Source organism: Kwoniella botswanensis, chromosome 3 (genome assembly GCF_036426115.1).
Source record: "Kwoniella botswanensis chromosome 3, complete sequence".
Taxonomy (NCBI): Eukaryota; Fungi; Basidiomycota; class Tremellomycetes; order Tremellales; family Cryptococcaceae; genus Kwoniella; species Kwoniella botswanensis.
The window spans coordinates 79,150-98,602 of record NC_088601.1 but is presented as its reverse complement, the minus strand read 5'-3'; the positions used below and the strand labels follow the sequence as shown (position 1 = coordinate 98,602).

At 45.5% G+C, this 19,453-nt stretch overlaps 8 protein-coding genes across 8 annotated transcripts; 5 read left to right on the top strand and 3 right to left on the bottom strand.

Moving 5' to 3' along the window:
• Positions 1-1,063: 1,063 nt before the first annotated feature.
• On the bottom strand, positions 1,064-3,219 carry L199_007909 (hydroxymethylglutaryl-CoA synthase; the record flags this gene model as incomplete). The annotated part of the gene is made up of 10 exons (XM_064893595.1): positions 1,064-1,198; positions 1,279-1,446; positions 1,517-1,759; positions 1,825-1,873; positions 1,928-2,211; positions 2,274-2,338; positions 2,448-2,804; positions 2,881-2,909; positions 2,972-3,069; positions 3,145-3,219. The coding sequence occupies 10 exons, from the start codon at positions 3,217-3,219 to the stop codon at positions 1,064-1,066; spliced, it is 1,503 nt and encodes a 500-aa protein (XP_064749667.1).
• A 467-nt stretch (positions 3,220-3,686) lies between these two features.
• L199_007908 (uncharacterized protein) lies at positions 3,687-4,755 on the bottom strand (the record flags this gene model as incomplete). The annotated part of the gene is made up of 3 exons (XM_064893594.1): positions 3,687-4,179; positions 4,243-4,321; positions 4,389-4,755. 3 exons carry the CDS (start codon positions 4,753-4,755, stop codon positions 3,687-3,689), a joined length of 939 nt encoding a protein of 312 aa, XP_064749666.1.
• A 256-nt stretch (positions 4,756-5,011) lies between these two features.
• L199_007907 (uncharacterized protein) lies at positions 5,012-6,819 on the top strand (the record flags this gene model as incomplete). The annotated part of the gene is made up of 11 exons (XM_064893593.1): positions 5,012-5,068; positions 5,135-5,145; positions 5,209-5,263; positions 5,349-5,466; positions 5,550-5,651; positions 5,803-6,014; positions 6,100-6,273; positions 6,346-6,366; positions 6,457-6,529; positions 6,609-6,706; positions 6,778-6,819. The coding sequence occupies 11 exons, from the start codon at positions 5,012-5,014 to the stop codon at positions 6,817-6,819; spliced, it is 963 nt and encodes a 320-aa protein (XP_064749665.1).
• Positions 6,820-7,294: 475 nt separating this feature from the next.
• Positions 7,295-7,672, bottom strand: L199_007906 (uncharacterized protein; the record flags this gene model as incomplete). The annotated part of the gene is made up of 2 exons (XM_064893592.1): positions 7,295-7,469; positions 7,560-7,672. 2 exons carry the CDS (start codon positions 7,670-7,672, stop codon positions 7,295-7,297), a joined length of 288 nt encoding a protein of 95 aa, XP_064749664.1.
• A 1,731-nt stretch (positions 7,673-9,403) lies between these two features.
• L199_007905 (uncharacterized protein) lies at positions 9,404-11,928 on the top strand (the record flags this gene model as incomplete). Its single annotated transcript, XM_064893591.1, has 12 exons — positions 9,404-9,591; positions 9,653-9,800; positions 9,863-9,910; positions 9,973-9,996; positions 10,061-10,208; positions 10,256-10,339; positions 10,399-10,416; positions 10,476-10,755; positions 10,820-11,276; positions 11,332-11,536; positions 11,589-11,675; positions 11,735-11,928. 12 exons carry the CDS (start codon positions 9,404-9,406, stop codon positions 11,926-11,928), a joined length of 1,881 nt encoding a protein of 626 aa, XP_064749663.1.
• A 630-nt stretch (positions 11,929-12,558) lies between these two features.
• L199_007904 (uncharacterized protein) lies at positions 12,559-14,796 on the top strand (the record flags this gene model as incomplete). The annotated part of the gene is made up of 3 exons (XM_064893590.1): positions 12,559-13,214; positions 13,272-13,326; positions 13,390-14,796. The coding sequence occupies 3 exons, from the start codon at positions 12,559-12,561 to the stop codon at positions 14,794-14,796; spliced, it is 2,118 nt and encodes a 705-aa protein (XP_064749662.1).
• A 445-nt stretch (positions 14,797-15,241) lies between these two features.
• L199_007903 (uncharacterized protein) lies at positions 15,242-16,861 on the top strand (the record flags this gene model as incomplete). The annotated part of the gene is made up of 6 exons (XM_064893589.1): positions 15,242-15,340; positions 15,412-15,693; positions 15,755-16,051; positions 16,115-16,294; positions 16,364-16,683; positions 16,747-16,861. The coding sequence occupies 6 exons, from the start codon at positions 15,242-15,244 to the stop codon at positions 16,859-16,861; spliced, it is 1,293 nt and encodes a 430-aa protein (XP_064749661.1).
• A 364-nt stretch (positions 16,862-17,225) lies between these two features.
• Positions 17,226-18,373, top strand: L199_007902 (uncharacterized protein; the record flags this gene model as incomplete). The annotated part of the gene is made up of 9 exons (XM_064893588.1): positions 17,226-17,243; positions 17,317-17,383; positions 17,480-17,518; positions 17,580-17,617; positions 17,689-17,720; positions 17,767-17,779; positions 17,864-18,039; positions 18,094-18,207; positions 18,274-18,373. 9 exons carry the CDS (start codon positions 17,226-17,228, stop codon positions 18,371-18,373), a joined length of 597 nt encoding a protein of 198 aa, XP_064749660.1.
• Positions 18,374-19,453: the final 1,080 nt, after the last annotated feature.

The window sequence follows — 19,453 nt, the reverse complement described above, 5'->3', positions numbered from 1 at the left end:
AAGAAACGTTGGAATAGGTAAGATAGAAAGGGCTATATTAAAATACGTCACTCAATAAACACTATGAATACGATAGAATTATCAGTATCATCATGACCGTCGTCGTCGATGCTCACAGCCTATGACAAACACCAACTTACAGAGGAGATGAGAGGGAGCGACGTTATCTGACCTCGCACGTAAACTCATGCCAGGCAGTGTGTCTGGTTTATTGATAACAAACAAATTCCCAGTCTATGTTCGAGATAATCTGCTTCAAAGAAGGTGCGTATAGGATCTATGGTGGTTCCAGTTAGCCCTATGTTGGCTCTGCAATGAGGAGGACTAGACATACATACAATCTGTTATATGATATGTTGAAGTTGATCGCTGGTATCTACCCACCCTATTCTCGATGATTACCGGCGGATTTACACAAAAGATGATCGGTCGGATCTTGTGTTTGTATCTTGGGTGTCTGCCAGGTCTGTTTCTATGTATGAGCAGATACGACTATGACCAACGAACGTGTCTTATCTTGCGTGATCGAGTGAGTGATGTTTGTTGATAGAGATCAATCAAGGCTAGTGGGGCAAAACTGTTTATGACACGTTCGTCGATTCGTATCGATATCGAAGCTAACGTTCTACGACGAAGATTGGATGTGATGTGTGTGCTGATTGACCTGTGATACTGATCACAGAGTTGGGCTTGTGCTGTTTTATGCGTTGTGTAATCTAGATTGTAGGAATGGTCGAGCGAGAGAAAGAGAAGAGAGAGAAGGAAGGGATCATATCGTGAATGCGCGAGTCATGATACCAAATCATCCATCTACTCTATCTATTCCATATCAGATATCTCACATGATCACAGTACGACAGAACTATGACATATTCATACTCAATACCACAGTCATATATATGTATCATCAAAGAAAAAGAGGGTATATACACATTTCGTATGCTATGACAATTGCTATACCAATTAAAACCATATATGTATATCTAAATCTAAACGTGTACTAGACTAAAAGTGGGAGAAAAAGCCTTTTTGATCCGAAGCGAAACGAACGAGACGAAATGTCTTAGGCAACAGGTTTAACGGCATAAGTTCTTCTGTACAACTCATCAACACCTTCCAAGTAGTAAGCACCTGGCCAGATGTTATCGATCGATCCTTGAGGTGAGTATTTGACAGCGTTGTGGTTCTCTTCTCGGAGCTGTGTACGGTGGAAGAAATCAAGACTCGTCAGCAATGTCACGAGGTTCTAGCAGTCAGCCAAGTGTTCACCAAACTCACCTTCAAGGCAGTAACGTATTCTTCACAAGGTCTAACATCCATAGAAGCCAATCTCTCCTTCAACTGTAATTTACCGGCAATCTCTTTGGTGGATCCGACAACTCTCAAAGCGTAGAACGAAGCGGCACAACCTGAACCGAAAGCGTACATTCCAATTCGTTTACCGGTCTATGATGCAAAGAAAAGAAAACAAGACATCATAAACAGGTGTGATGATAAGTTGAATGGGGCCACTCACCTCTAAACCCTCGGGAGCACTGGCAAGAACACTAGCAAGAGCACCGTACAAAGAGGCAGTGTACATGTTACCACATCTAGCCACGCAGTCTGATCCTGGTACGACAGCGGATTTGTAGTGTTCCGAGGCGATACCGACGAAAGTCTTCTCGACCACTTTATCCGTATATGTCTTGGTCTTCTCGACGGAGATGGTCTCGGGCACGTTGGCGAATTTGGGTGATGAAGGGTTTCGGATGTAGTCCTATTTATAAGATCCAAAGAAATTAGTCTGAAAAATATTCTCATTTGCGATGGGGTGGAACTCACATTGTAGAACATACGAGCGTGTCCTTTCTGGACGAGTTTACCATAGGGACTGATCAAAGGGAATCAAGCTCATATACTACGTAAAGACTGTGATATCACCCACCTGTGTAAACAGACATAATCAAACTGTTCAATACCTTGAACTTCCTTGCTCTCAACACCGTTCTGAGCATGACCATTGACACCATTGGTAGCATCTCCGTTTATACCGTTGACGAAAGTCTTGGCGGCACCGGCGATATCTGATACGGCGGCAGTCACAGAGGCGAGGGAGAGTTTCTTGGCTGCTCTAGCTCGCGATTTCTGGGCTTTTTCAAGGTATGTAGAGTAAGCGGCATCGAGGGCTCCAAGGTAGGCGGCGATGGTCCATGGTCCGTCCACGGTGGGCTAAGACGAGTTGGACGATGATCAGCCAGGTAAGCTAAGTGTGTAAGAGGAGATTCGCTCACGTATTCAGCTGAAAGATCAGGTTTGTAGAAATCCCAAGTGTTGGCGATGTGGGTACCGTGGACGGCTAAGTGACGATGGGATATTAGCAAACCATCAGATAAACTAAAAGAAGTATTTGAAAGATAAAATAGCCACGATCGACAGGAATGTCTGTTAAGGGTAGATTGACTCACGCTCGATCACCAACGGAGCATTTGGTCCAATCAACATGGCGCAAGCACCCATACCACCAACGGGTCTAGCGGAACCTTCCTTGTAGATCGCAATATCACCACACATGACAATAGCATTCCTTCCATCCCAAGATTCAGATTGAATCCAGTTGATGACGTTGAACAAGGCTGCGGTCGATCCATAACAGGCGTTCTTGGAGTCGATACCTTCGATATCGGTATTTCCAGATGGGGCAAAGAGGTTCATAAGGATTGTCTTGGTAGCTTTGGATTTATCGATGAGGGTTTCGGTACCGACGTCCAGTCGACCGATGGAAAGGGGATCGACGTTGTACTTCTTGAGAAGGGATGATACGACTATATATAATGTTTACACAGATTATCAGTATCGAATTATCGCACCAATAGATAGATGGACGAAGAGACAACTCACCAGTAAGAGCGACCGAGTTGATATCCTCTCTGTTATACATGACACATGATCAGTATATGTCAAAGAGATATCCCAAGCACGGACCACTCACTTGTCATCGGTGAAAGCCATGTACTTTTGACCTAAACCAATGGTATATTTCCCTTTGGACACACCGTCAAAGTCCTCGAGAGCATCTTCTGAGATACACTGTGGGTGATATGATATACATCAGCAGGTTGAGTACAATGATCGAGTAGTATCAGAAGCATAGCAACCACTCACTCTCTTAGGGAAGTACATCTCCAAACCGAGGATACCGACGTTGGAAGGTCTAGCTGGGATATCGAATTCTGACATTGTGTGTGTGTGATTCTTAACGAGTGTGTAGGTATACTAGAGCAGTGGAAGATCGAGAGTATGCTATGGATATGAATGTGTATATATATATATATATATATGATATGCAAGATGAAGTGAATTGGTATGATATGATACGATACGATGTAGATGTAATTTTGGGGTTATTCTTTGTTTTTTTCCAGTTGTCAACAGAATTCAGGAAATATAAGAGAGCAATGTCGTCCCATCTCTCGTCTCGACGCGCATGGACCTCGTTACTGTTTGAGGCTAGTGCATCAAATTACGTAATGCACACACGCGACATCGGTACCTGATTCCCATTGTCAGCTATAGCCAGGGTCATTGATTGGGTATTGGGTATTGGATATACGACAGAGACACAGTATATGCAGTAGCATGCACAGTACAGATACAACGGCAGCTCTGATACGAGATACGACTATATACCCTATGTGATACCTCTCCTACCTATCCTTACTCCGCACATACCCTACCCAAGCACCCACCTCCCTCCTCCCTTCCACACTATCCCTAAATCCCCATGCGTATCCCCGCGCTTTGCCTCCAAGACCAGGTGATGGTGCCCAGAACCTGGCTTGGACGGTGGGTCTCTTGCGCTTACCTCGTCTAGTAGTATTCTTGGTGGATGTACTCGAACTCGTGTTGTGCGACGTATCCTTGAGATTGATCATAGGGATTGAAGATGATTTTGATTGAGTCTCGTCTTTATTTGTGATACTCAACCTGGAATGTCGAGATACTGTACCGACAAATATCGGAGGTAGGCCCATATCACTGTCATCCACCGTAAATGTTTTTAGAGGTACAGAAGCACAACTTGAATCACCACGAGACGAGGAAGGTTCAGTGAGATGTTCAACCTCGATAGCAGATTCCGTTGCTATACGATGCACCTTCGTGCTGGTCTCTGCAGGCAGAGGGAGATATCTCGGATTACTAGATATACTAATTCGAGCTCAGCAAACGACATATTGCCCCTCACTCAGAGATTGCACGCACATGATAGACGGATAATCCTCCTCGCTGGGTATAATCGATACATCCTGTAGAGGACAAGCAGAGAACAACCTGAACTTGACTGTATCAAGTGCATCAGTCTCCTACATATCTGTCGATTATATGTTTCAGTAAGAGACGCAGCTTACCTACAGCATCCCCCTCATCCTTTTTCTCATTCCTGCCATTCAATTTGGCTTGCACCTCAGATTCAGCTTCAGCCTTGGCTAGCCTCTCTCGTTCTTTCCGCCTCTTCTTCTTCGCATTCTGCTTCTCCGCTTTGGTCATGGGTCGAGTGACTCCGTTCTCCACCACATCCTTATCGTCATCTTCATCGTGAGGGATGCTCGCAGGTTGAGCTGGTGGAGGAGGTAGAGACGAAGGAGGGAAAAGAGAACTCATGAGCTGTTGATACGCTGCTACATCTTCCGGGGTGGGAGTGATTGGTCTGTCCGACTGCTCCTCAGCATCCTCAGAGAGGGCAGAGGAAGGTGTATGTGACGAAGGTGAGCTCATGATAGGCTGATGTCGATGTGGTGGAAGAACGAAGAAATCCAAAATTTATGTTTCTGTACGAGTCCGGTTATATGGATCAATTCATCAGCCGGGTCTCATCAGAATGCATCAACATCATCATCGTTCTAGGATTGAACCCATTTCCATCTGTTTATCTCCTCGTTCTCATCCTATCCTACCTCGCAGACGACTTCCATTCACTTAACTGATAGGAATTATAAGTAAGCCAGACTATCGCCGTTGGAGACAGATCATCATGGGAGATTCGGCAATCCACGCGTTGGCAGGATCAGTGGGGGGATGTGTATCAATGGTCAGTAGTACTCTGCATTATTGGCCAAGTGGAGTCGTGCTGATGGGTGTATGCGAGATTAAATAGGCATTGACATAGTACGTGGTAAGATATAATGGATCTCTATGATGATGTTCGCTGATGAAGAATCCTATCGACAGTCCCCTCGTCAATCTGTCCACTAGAGCAGCAGTCCAAACCAAGAAAGAGGATCTGGTGAGTGATCATGAGCTGTGTTGAGAATGGCTGTCATCACACAAGTGTCAATCTGATCTGACCTGTCTGTCATCGATCACTGTAGACCCTTATCCAAGCAATTAAGAAGACCATCGAGAAGGAAGGATTGTCCGGTTTGTACTCTGGTCTGTCAAGTTCCTTAGCAGGGATAGCTATCACCAATGGGGTTTACTACGCTTTCTGTCAGTCTCATGATTTTCCCCGACTCCTAAGCCAGTACTACTCACATGAGCTCGACTAACTTTGGACTTTCTGATGACTATAGATGAAGAGACTCGATCAGTCTTACTTCGACGAAGATCCGCAACATCTCACTCTACAAGTGCCCTTAGTACTGGCGAGGGTATCATCGCGGGGTTGATTGCTGGTGAGTTTACTAGAACAACACTATCCTCTATCACTCATACCATTTTGAAACAAATCAATTCATACTGATCCATTACACCCGATCAAGTTCTATGTATCACACCGGGACAAAGCTGACCAGTTTTTTCGTTTTTTTTTTTTTCGATTTACAGGCTCAATCACAACGGTAGCTACCAACCCCATCTGGACGATCCAAACCAAACAATCCACCCAATCAGTCATCGAGACCAAAGAAGGAGAGACCAAGAAAGTCAAACCGGGAGCTTTGGAAGCTGCTAATGAGATATACGAGAAAGATGGGTTGAAAGGTTTCTGGAGGGGGATTGGTCCGGCTTTGATCTTGGTGATCAATCCTGTGATTCAAGTGAGTTGTTTAATGCTCAAAGGTAATAATGTGAAACATAGGTTCTTTCAGATGCTGACCAAATCACCGATCTATGCATTGACAGTACACCACGTTTGAGCGACTCGTCTCTCTTCTCTTGACCTACCGTCTCTCAAGACAAGGCACGACCTCAACGACAACTCAGAAAGCTCTTGGTAGAAGTTCGTTGAGCGATTGGGATCTGTTTATCCTGGGTGCAGCAAGTAAACTGGTAGCTACTGGTGGTACCTATCCTTATGTGAGTGGTAGATCCCGCTTCGAAGTGGTGTTGGTGATGATTTAAGACTGATCTGGCTGTATATGCGTGTAGATCGTGGTCAAATCGAGACTTGTGAGTATATTTCTTCATGTTATCTTCATAGTGCACCATAACCACGAAGCTAACTAATACTGTCGGTGGTCGTATGATTCCATCATGTAGCAAGCGGCTACTCATAAATACAAGTCATCTCTCAAAGCTGTACTTCACATCTTGGAGAAAGAGGGTTTATCAGGTCAGTCAACCTCATACAACTTACTACGTCAATCCTCACACACGGCCAAATGATACTCACCTAATATTCCAATGATTAGGCCTCTACGCTGGACTCGGTCCGAAGCTCCTCCAATCAGTACTCACAGCTGCTTTCATGTTTGTCGCTCAGCGAAGGATCTACGAGTTTGTTAAAGGGGTGAGTAGATCTATCCCATGATTGTTACATTTAACCGAGGGACAACCGGCTAATGGGAAAATACAATCAAGCTCGTCAACGTCGCAGCTCAACGAAAGCTCGCTGCAGCTTAGGTCAGAATCCTTGAGGAGGACCTTCGTGCATTTCGGAGGTGAGAGCGTATTTGTCTTCCTCACGACTTAGTTTTGTATCTTTGTTAGTATGGTTATGTCAAAGTTCCTCGATGATCAAACATATCTATGAGATATACTCCTGCTGGACATCTTCCATGAGACCAGCGCAAGCCGTATGAGGTTTGACTCCAATGTTAACTCACTGCCAGCAGTATATTTTACAACAATAAGTCATGCATGTACAGTCAACAGACGGAAAGAATCTAGATGCGGTCGCAAGGAATACGAACGGAAATGATGGGGTTGAAAGGCGTGACGTGTGTTATCATGGACTGAAAGAGAATAATCAGCTCAGCATGTGTAACTAAAGGGTAGCGGACGCAAGTGATTCTGAAGGATATAAAATCGAATGAAGAGAACTCATTGAACACACCTCTCTATCCTGATTGTATATCCATCCACCATTCTCTCATTATCACTGCTGATTCTGATTCTGTTTGGCCGACTCCACAATCCTACTGCCAGCGTTTTTAAATTTCTCAGGAGCGACGGTTTTAGTCAAATCCTCCAATTTGAGATGTAGTGCATCCAACAATTGTCTTTTCTCTTGATGATATTCTTCCAATTGACGGGCTTGTTCAGCTTTCAACCTACTCATAGTATCCCATACAAGGTCAGTCCCGCGACTATTGCATGGCACTACTGTTTGGGTAGGATCAACGATGAGGACGATCGCTCACCTCTCAAAATCATCACTTAAGACATGATGCCAAGGAAATAACACTGTCGTCTGGAACAAGAGCGCAGAAGTAGCTACGATGAAGTTAACGTATGGTAAGGCTCGAGGGATCATTGTTGGGGTTGAGAGTAGTTATTATACAAGTGAGTCGGTCCAGTTGTATATGAGTGATGGATACAGTCGAAAAAACACGGTGGCAAAACAAAAGAGAAAGAAAGTGAAGATGTAAAAAATCGAATTGATGCATGATACTCGTCTATCTACCTACTACCTATATATAATGCAACAATCCTACAACCCGGAGAGCGACAATAGCAATGACAAAAGAGTGAGAGTAAAATACAAATTGATCACTTCATCTCTACAAATTCATCCATCCTCTTTGTCACCTGTTAATCCGAAAAATACAAATCATCCACCCAGTCGAATTCGGAAATTTGTATTTCTTGTACCATTCGGGTCAGGGTAAAAGACACACCGGTTACATACAACAAAGGTGCACCTACCATAGGATATGCAGCTGCAATTACAAATGAGCGATGCATGCACACGAGCAGGTCGATATATTCGAAAATACACCCACTTCACACCTACACCAATGACTGTATGCCATAATAGTGTCAGATGATCGTCGTGCAGGCGAGTCACTCCGTGCAATGGAGCACAAAAAATCCGTTCGGACACTTCTTTTCATTGGGCGATCAATGCATCTGTTCATGGCCAGAGGTGTTCGGAGACAAAACCGAAGTGAGGAAAGAAGTTATTGGGGCAGTTCTCTCCTTCAAGCTATGAATGACCCTCACGAGTAGGCTAGGAGTGGGATGTATACACATTGCGTTTAGTACTGTTCAACTGGATAGCAGATCGTATTGATTATCATATTTATAACACGACATATTACCTGTTACATACTCATTCAGCTAGTAGACTTATAATAAGAATTTACCACTGGGATGGTTTTGGGTTCACAGCTCCCATTGTACCAATTGCTACATCGTTTCATCCTCAGGGTTGACAGGCTCCGAACCGAAAGTCACCACTCCTCGAGTAGTCCGCTTTTCATGGGAACATATTCATAATCAGATAACGGATAGAATGAAATGAAATGAAGTGGTGTACGCAAGTTCCTGGATGACTGTAACCACAGAGAGAAGTAAGAGGCGTAGACCAGAGGATCCAGATGATCTCGGGAAAATAGGGAAGACTCCAACATCGGGAAAAAGATATACATCGCATACCGCACCGGACTCACACTCCACCTGGTTCATCGTTTGCTAGACGGGGGGATAGGTGAAAGCTTTGTGTACTGCGCGACAAGGTTGTTCCTCACCCGTACTTGTACGTGGGAAAGAAACGAGGCGTTCCGACGAATAATCTTAATCAGATTAGATGAAGATCTAAAATCGGCCGATAAGCAATTGAAATTAACGAATTAACCGAAATCTTTTGAACTGTCCTGTTTTTTTCAGGATCCACCAACCGTTAGGGGTACCGTATTCCTATAGCTGGGGCACAGTACATCAGGCAGGATATAAGATGAGAGAGCGATAAGTTTCGGAGATGGTAGGAAAACAGGAACTTCTTGGCAGGCACTACCTGCACCACCACATCCTAATTTGGTGAGTCGCAGTTAGAGAAGCTTGAAAAAATTGAAGAGGAGGAGGATCATCTGCCAAATTCGAGATAGAGAGCATCTTCGGGATGTGGTCTATGAACGGAGATATCCTAAAAAGAAGATCGTTACTCGGCCGACTGCATGATCCAAGAAAGGTATATAAACGATACAGAGACTAGTGTAGGTTTCGTCGATCCCTCTCCATACCATCGTCAAATCCAACAAACAACATGAACGTCAATAGAAATCAAGAACAGAATTTAGAAGATAATCACACTCCATCGTTACCTAAACTCACGCACGATGGAGCATCTACCCTAAGTGAGGAGTCTACGACCTTGCAAAAGAGAGGTATCGTAGCTTCAAGTAGGGTATTATCAGTCATCACCAGGAAAGATATCCATGTGGCTTACGCAGCGTGAGTTCTTTCTCTTAATGTTCGTTATCCTTCGCTCACTGATCGTGGTTGGTATTCAAAGGTATACCCTATTGGCTCTTGGTATAGCCTTTGCTCAATATACCCAATCTACATTTACCGCTTATGCTACCAGTGCATTCAAGAGTCATTCCGAACTCGCTGCTGCAGGTGTGGTCTCGAGGGTGTTCTCCATGTGCGCATACGCTTTGGTAAGTACAGTCATCGTATGATCCCGTATCACAGCCACCACTAATTATGGAACATAATGCAGATGCCTAAGATTACAGACAACATTGGTCGTATCTCTCCGAGCATTTTCGTCACCATGATCACACTTACTGTAAGTTATTATTACCGCAGACAACAGCTGACATGGTACAGCTTATCAGTTATGCAATGATGGCTGTGAGTTCTATATCCATCAGATATAAGTCCGGTGTACATGGCATGATCTGATTGTGATTGATAGGGCTGTAAAAATGTACAAACCTATGTCGGAGCAAACGTATTCAGCGGTCTCGGTTCGACATCGTACGAAATTGCTATTCAAATTTACATTGCCGAAACTACTCCGATCGTCAGTAGAGCACTTTGGAATGTCGCTGCTGACTCCTTCAGTGAGTGGCCAGCATGTAAGGTTGATTGTGTGGCTGACATCTCGCAGGTGCTATTGTAACGATGTATTCCGGTGCTGAGATCGGTGGACATATATTGGATAATTGGGGCACTGCCAGTGGATGGAGATGGGGTGAGCTGAGTTCCATTGGTCAATTTTTGCCTGGGACCATTGTTGAGCTTGAATTATAGGTTACGGAATGTGGGCAAGTAAGTACTACTGCGAGCTAGCGATGTTGTTGGCGGATATTGATGTATATTGTGTGTAGTCATCAACGCCGTGTTGGCAATACCCTTCATTAGCATCCTTGTATCCTGGCAAGGACGAGTCAGGAAAAATCCAAATGCGGAACCCCTACCACCTCGAACCAGCTTATACAATCAGATGTTCCACGAATACGATATCGTCGGTGTCTGTCTACTGGTAGCTAGTGTCGCTTTGATCTTGGTACCCCTTACTTTGGCAAAGGGTGTGGCTGCCAAATGGACGGACCAGAATATCGCTATGATCTGTGTAGGCTTCGGATTACTATTACTTTTCATCGGCTGGTAAGTTCACCTCAGTCAGTCAAACCATCCCCTCGAGCTACACTAAATTTGAGTTATTTGATAGGTCATTACCTAAACGATACCGACCTTCGTGGCTCTTGACTCCCAAATTGCCCCTCATCCCATGGTACACCTTAAAAGACCGAAGTGTATTAGCAATGTTCATCATCAACATGTGCGATTTCATGTCCTATGGATGTTTCACGACATATTTCCAAAGTTATCAACAAGTTGCTGTGAGAGTATCCGCAGCTAAAGCGTCTCAAATCGATAACACACTTCGAATTGTTTTTCAAGTGACTGCAATAGTCATGGGATTGGTCATGCGATTCTGGACACCGATCTGCAGGAAGGTAGGACTGGGAGAGAGAAGGTTCCACACCAAATGGCCGATCTGGATCGGTATTCCCCTGTGTGCGATCGGTATCGGAATCGATATCAACTTTGTGCAGAATCCCCGAAGATCCAGTTCGATCGCTTCTTTCGTTGTGGCCAAAGCCATCTATGGTATTGGGCGAGGAGTGAGTTTTATCTTTTATCTTTCTCCTGTTAGAAACACAGCTGATAGATTCGTAGATGTTCCAAACGTCTTCACAAGTTGCCATTCAAGCTGCAGTCAGACGAGGAGAACTGGCAATGGCAACTGGTATCTTCTACTTTGCCATGTCACTTGGAGGTGCCATCGGTGTAGCCGTCGCTGGATCAGTATGGTCAGAGACTCTTCCCGATACACTTCGTAACAACCTACCTGAAGCGTCCAAGAACCTTGCTCAGACTATCTGTGAGTTTGCAGTCACAGTTTGGATATCTGAGCTGATATTTTGATATGGTAGACGGTAACATTGCTACGGCGATCAAGTATGATCCTAATTCAGAAATTGGTTTGGCCATTCTCAAGTCATACGTTCACACCATGAAAAGTAAGTGGAGAAGGACCAAAGACGGCAGTCATTATGCTGACTTGCTGACATTTGTACAGTCCTTGCTATAGTCGCAACCTGCCTTCAAGTACCCATGCTGATTGGGATGTTCTTCGTCAAGGACATTGTGTTGACCGAGGAAGAAGAAGTTGCCCATGCTGGAAAGAGATTGGGTCTCGACAAGAAGAAGCGATCTGATCAGGACCGTATGCTCGAAAAGGGTGAAAGAGAGGAAGAGAAGATTAGTGCTTAGCTCACATTGGCTTAGAGAGATCGATAATGCCGAAATGGTTGAGAATGATGATGTTGAACTATGAGTCATGAATGGTGACCGAAAACTTGTCTGGATCCGCCTCGTTGATTGCTCTGATGATAAGGTGCAATTCGATTGATTCGAAGGTCTCACTGCTGGACATGATGTCCAAACTAGGCTGAGCTGCGATCTCGCGACCATACGTCACGGTGCTCGCCATGAGAACGTGCGAACCAGAGCTTGAGTGTGTGGTTGATGCAGTTATTCCAGAACATATTGACATGTCGCCTGACGAATGTTAAGCCAACTTTTCAAATCCCGGTAATCAAGACCCGGGCTTGTTGGCTCATCATCCTGAGACATCCTCTCGATTGCATCTTCCTATCTTCTCATACCATGCATCCCCCGCTATCATCGATACTTATACATATAAGCACTTCCCCTCCTACAAGCTACAATGTCTCCTTCATCCTCTCAACTCGCCTCTCCTCGATCTGGTACTGTACCAGATTCCCCTCCCTTCCTTGATCCCGCCTTTAAAAGACTTGAGGTCGACCCTTTTAGAAACATAAAATAGAAAAATACCGTCGCTGGTCGACTTGAATACTAGTATCATTTCGACATCACACCATGCCTGCTTCTAATCGATGGATCAAAACGACCTTGACGATACTCACGGCCACACTTTTGGTCGCTGATGCAGCACCGCTACCTCAGTCTTCTGACATGGGCAGTAGTTCATTGCGGGACTACGACACGCCATCTGGTTCAAGCTCGATGGCTTCTTCGTCGTACGAACCTTCGTATACGGATGAGAGTGGTTCTTATTCATCAGGGAGCATACCGCTGTACGGGGATGAAGATGATACTACATATCCAATAGCAGGATCGCAGTGGGAGTCTGACGCGCAGTTCAGCGATCTCAGTTCATTCTCCATATCCAATTTTTCAGCTGGTTCACAGAACATAGAAGTAATGGTAGGATCTCCATCAGCGCCTTTCCAGGATCAGAATGATATCTCAACTCAATCAATGTCGACCAGTAATTGGGATTCTTCGATAAACTCCCTGCGTGTGACATACCCTGCTGGATCGATGAATCCGGGGAACAATCCGAGGGGAGGATCGACCTTCTACGCTCATCCGATCAACATGCGAAGGGTACATAATGCGACATTAGAGTATAGTGTGTTCTTCCCTAGAGATTTCGATTTTGTAAAAGGCGGGAAATTACCAGGGCTGTATGGTGGTCATTCGGGTTGTGCTGGTGGTGTAGATGCGAGAGAGTGAATATGAACTCTTCTTCACGTCCTTACCAAGCTGATCTTGCATAATGTGTATAGCTGTTTCAGTACCAGAATGATGTGGAGAGAGAACGGTCATGGTGAATTGTATCTGGTGAGTGCATGAATCTCTTCATAGCGATTCAAGCTGAATTCGCCTCATTTCTCCTTCCATTAGTACGCTCCCCGACACCGACAGACTCAGCGATTGTGTCGATCTCCACCATTCTCCGATTGTAGCACGCCATATGGTCTGAGTATAGGCCGAGGATCTTGGACTTTCCAAAGGGGCGCTTGGACAGACATTCGTCAAGATGTATGGCTCAATACACCGGGAATGAACGACGGTGGTTTCAACATCTGGATCAACGGTAATCTTGTGGTTCACGCCGACGATGTCTTCTACCGCGATACTACCGAAACATGCTTGGCTTCTATGGGCAACAGTGCTGCTTTATGGTCTGGAATGGCACCTTTCAAACGAGATACTCCGTCAGACGACACAGATACCTTCATCACCGAAGATTGGCTATCAATCACGTCGGATCCTGAAATTGGCAATGGGAGCTTGCAAATCGTACCGTCGGAAGCACCGGCGATCGCCAAGCCTTCTGAGGCATCCTCACTGCTGAAGATGGTGAAAAGATTGCTTGGTGTGGGCAACAAGGCAAGGAGTCCCCAGTACGATGACGGGCATTGGCGAGGAATCCACGGTTACCCTGGTGATCCAGGATATACAGGTGAACCAAGTACCCATCAGTGCCATATGACCATGAAGCCCAACCCACCCAAAACGACCATGAAACCTAGTAAACCCAGACCGAAAACACCCAAAAAAATCCCTAAGAAGCCCACAAAGCCTAGTAAACCCAAGACAGTCGGTAAAGCCAGTACACTAAGCACATTGAGTGATTCCAGTGATTCCCCTACATTCAACACACTCAGTGAGCCCAGTACAATCAGTACACTGGGTGATTCCCGTATGAACAGCACATCCGGTGAACCCGGGACCCTCGGAGCATCTAGTGCACCTGGCACCATTAGCACGTTCAGTGTACCCGGTACACCTGGCACGACCATGACTGCCGCGGAAGATGACGATCCTGCGGCGGACGATGAGCCGGCCGATGATCCTCTCGCCGATGATCCTCCTGCCGATGACCCTCCAGCTGAAGAGCCTCCTGCAGATGATCCGCCTGCTTCAGCTCCGCCTGTCGATGATTCCCCAGCTGCCGATCCTTCACCACCACCTCCGCCCGTAGCCCCTTCGCCTTCGAATCCACCTGCTCCTGAAGTCCCTGCCCCTGTACCTCCACCCCCGCCACCACCACCTCCCGCTCCAGAGGCACCAACACCTCCTCTTCCTCCTCCTCCAGCTCCCAAAGCTCCGGGTATCTTGCTCCCTGTTCCACCTCATGTTGAATCGATAACACGACCCCATCGACACCCCGATAACGTAACTTGTGAACGTGGATTCGTGGGTTTGTTCTTCTCGACTTTCTTCGGAGGTCATACGGAAACATGGGCTTCACCAAAGGAACAGAACACGTACTTCCGTAATTTCCGAATCCGAATCAACTCATAGTCAAACTAAGTATACTATTTCTCTTTGTCATTTATGAACTCCCCGGTTACCTTAGCATTGAAAACAACCGTAGTTTGCATTGATAATACACCAAAGTCATCGATCAGTCTGTTATCGTTAGCTAACCATTCCCGTAGGGCTGTAGTATATCTTCATATTGATTAATCGTGTTTCAAGCATGTGAATGGGAATCGTACATGTATCTATAATTGTGTTAATGTGCTTCAGTGACTGTTGTTTGCATATCCCAGCTCCAAGCAGGAGGCAATGATTCGGCCGTAATGCGGACAAAGGCTAAAAATAACCCCATCGTAACGGAAATTGCTGTGTTAAGCATCTTTGGGAGTAGCTCCAACTGAACCATATCTGTCATCTGTCATCTCCGATTTCTCTTTGTTATTGATTCTTATTCTTACTCACAACATACACAGAGCCATCCGCAACAATGGACATCGACGAACACCCCATGCTACAGCTTCACCCCATCTTGGTCCAGCTGGCTACCATACCCGCCATCGCAATAGCAAGCTACAAAGCCTTGAATGTGAGTCATTTGATCGACTTTCCATTTAACCCTTGTATTGTACTCAAAACTCACCTATTTGTGACCATCAGGTTTGGCGAGCGGTATCAGCACTTCCTCTCAACCCTCACTCCACTCCGACTGTGGATGCACAGCCAACTCCATCAGTCGTATCAGAAGGTCTAAAGCGATGGCGTTCTTTGACCGCGACCAAGAAGGCTAAACAAATTGCCGCTGGTATAATTACCTTCTCGGTGATCATGAGTATTCATTTCTTTTTCGTCTATGTTCTACCTAGAATATCATCACAGTCAGTTCTCGATACGATTTGGTCAATTATGATGTTAGTCATGTTCACGGGGACTATCAGATATGTGAGCCAGCCTATCTTCATTACAAGACCGATGACCCGTGCTGATACAAAAGTTCGCTCAGACATCGGATCTCGCTTTACCCACGCTTAGATCAGTGAGGTACCACCAACCCAAACCGGACTCCAACATCCAGATTGCTATCGCCTTCGAGGGCGATAAGAAAACAGCTTGGAAGAAGGAGATTGTCCGTCAACTCCTCTCTCTTTTGGTGACAGCTGCAATCCTTTATTCCACTTGGGCGGGGTACACTCTCTTCCATCCTTTCCTTGCCGCCTCATACGTAATCTGTACAATCGGAACAACGAGGTTCTCAAGGATGAGCATCAGGAGGATCGTCCAGTTTGTATCGGCTTATCTTGTAAGTCCTTCGTTACTTCCATCCATCTCTGAATATTCTCCAATATAACGAGCGTTCTTACAGGCTTTCGTACCCGTCGGAGGTCTACTCATCGGAGTGGTAATAAACTTCTTTTCCGGAAGTCCCCAAGACCAAGAAGAAAATGGAGATAAGAAGGACAGCATGACTTTCGCCAGTGATTGGGTGTTATCATTGATGTTGATCTTTGGCGAAGTGTTCGGTATAATGATTCCTGCCATTATAGTGAGTCTACTTCACCTCATCCTCCTCATCGTACATAGAACATCCAGCTGATCGCCTCAATACGATCAGACCGCCATGACTCTCCGGTTCGAATACTCACTAGCTCATGAACCTGTCGAACGTCCCACCGATGCATCCTCCGAAGCAGCACCTATCCAAATACCCAACGAATACCCTTCTTTCCCTAAACCCATCTTCCTATCATCCTTATTCTCCCATTTCACAAGCGTAGTGATCATCGAAATGATCTCATATGTTGTACCTAATTTCGAGTGGTTGTCGATCACCCCTCTGACTGTTTTCATCACTGTCCCGGTGGTATTTGGAGGAACAGCTTTGGGGGCTGTATGGTTCGGCAAGTTCAATCAATGGTGGAGGTATAGTGAGGTGTGAGTTGCAGATTGATCTCCTTCCGCAGATGATGAACAGTTGCTGATATCAATCTGATACAGGTGGATCCCAGCTAAGAAAGCTTCAAATACCTCCGGCGATGACGGTCCTAAAGGCGTGGACGAAGCACAAGTGCCTCTTTTAGGCGATCAAGCTCAAGAGAAGGACATGGCGTAATGCGTGGAAGCCGCATTGTACGTGCACTTTGAGATCGACTTAAGTCAATGGATACTGTATGCATATTCTATATACTTCAGATTGATCGTCGTCATCGCCCTTCGGCCGCACTGACTGATGCAACCATCATTATAGTAGCTGACACGTGTAATGAATCTCAAAGCACCGTGTTTTAGGGCTGTACTGTAAAGTTGGAAGCTAAAGTCGATTAATGAAAGGATGAAGGATGGTAGGTCTGGCGGTCACGGCGCAATCGTTCGATCTGGTGTATCGAGCGAGGCCTTGCATCCTTTCGACACGTCAAGAAAGTCGAAAATGCAGCATCAGATCGCAGGTATTGCGGACATATAAGCAGCTAACAAGAATGACTTCTCTTTCTCTTGTAAAGTGAATACGTGGGTAGTGAATCAAGGTATTCGGAATCGTCTCTTACTCATGCTCACTTGGTCGAATAGCTCTTCGGTCTCTTCATAAATTTGGCTACAGATCCAACCGAGCCTTCGCCCATAGGTAATCCGATTGGTATGAGGTATGTCTCGAGGTCCAGTTGCAGTGGCTTTACTCGCTGATTCCTGTTTTGACTACCTCTGAAAATCACTCAGCTACATGCTGCTATAGCACAAGATAATACCGTGCTTGTCGGTGTCAATTTTGATTGTAAGTATTCTTTCTTCGGTTCTCTAATCCTTGTGTATTATGGTTGACTGATGGTGTCTAGTCTACTACGGTGCTCTCAATCAAAGTTTCCCTATCGAAGTGAGCTATCCTCCCTTGTAGGATCGTACATATCAATACAAAGCTTGCTGTGATGTCCGCCACTGGGTCAGATCAATGCTCTTTTAATAACGACGATCTTCAGGTGCAGGAGTACGACCTGATCATTAGGAGATGGGCTTGGGCCACAGATCTGATCGTTCCGTTAGTATCTCTCTCGTCCAACTCTCCGTACGATTATCATTATTCGCTCTGAAGATTTTGATGCTGACGGAAATCGCTTCACAGTCGACTCATCCCGCATATGGCGAAACGAGTACAAAATCTGACAGATACATCAAACGGCACCTACATCCTACAGCAATACCTCGCTCAGAGCACTGTCAAGGCGGAAACGAGCAATATGCTAATCGCGACGAATGTATGACATTCCTTAATGGTCTGCCGCTTGTTCATTGTCACAGGTAAGTCCAATCCCCCTTTGTCCCCTCGCTCTAACCGATACTGACACATCGTAGGCTGGGAGAAAACAATTTCGGTTGTCGATACCTGCATATCCCGATGTTATCTTTCAGACCTGATGTCCACTGTCCTCATGTCGGTCCAAGTGGTGGTGACATGTGTGTTCCTAGGTGAGTGCTCCATGACTCGCTCGTAGATACAACATCTCAAGCTGACTCATCCATATGGGGATTTAGAAACTACACTGAAGTTGTCAAAGCGGAACACTTCCCACAAGGATTCGCGGCTACCCCTCTTGAGGATCGCAGATCGCAGCTCGCACAAACCCGGTCTTGATCTTAATCTTGAGGCTGTCAACCTAGCTGCTTGAGACGATTCTTCTCATAGGTTTGTTAAACTACTTTCCCAGGAAACCAAGGGCAAAACCCCTTCGTATCTGATAATACACTTTTATGCATACAATGGGGTCGTTCAAAGTTAGACGGCTGAAATCCGAAGAAACCTTATATTTCTGAGAAAAAAACTTGAACTTTGAACAGGATTTCCCGAAGGGCAAAAATCTCAGCGTACGTCAACTTGAATTGCGAAATTGATAATGTATGGTCAAAGCGTGGGCTATTTTGAACTCTTGCCGTGAGGGCTGACATGCATCAAACTGACTGATTTTTGGCTTGATCGATGCAGAAAGCCCTTGAGCACGCTCAAGCGCACTGTGCCTGCATGGGACGGTGTGCTGCAGGAGATATGTCACGGCGAAAACGGTGCCCAAAATCAAAGGAACGGCGAAATTACAAATGTATGGGAAAACAAAGGTCATGTTTGAGCTTATGTTGCGAGCCGTCACATGCATCAAACTAGCTGGTTCTTGGGTCATTCAATGCAGAAAGCTCTCAAGCATCGTTCTGGCTCTGAACGTGTGTGGTATGACCTGGTGCGGGAGATGCGTTATGGCGAAAATGTACCCCAAAAACAAAGACGCTCCTGAGTAGCGGCGTCGAAAAGATGAAATCCGAAGAACGAGATCGAATTTTGTATGATGTGTGGTGGGTGCCCGGCACTTTCTTCGGATTTCAGAACATGAACTTTGAACGACCCCAATATACAGAATGTTATATACATCGTACATCTGCCTTGATATGTGTCATTTGCTATTTTTCCATATTCCCGCCACAGTGGCGATTGCCTGCAATGATGAGGGTTCTTGGCAGACTTCACAGTCCGTCTCTGCTCCACTTTTCAAACAGATCATGTCGGTATTCCTACTCATCTTCTACGCCAAAACTCGATATCAAATCACACTGTTGCTAGGTTTACAGTCACATCTGTCAAGCAATAGACAGCTCAGGATAGACACTGCTAGGCTCTCGTCCCTCTGATACCTCAAACAGCTCACAGATCACAGTCTAACCCCGCGCC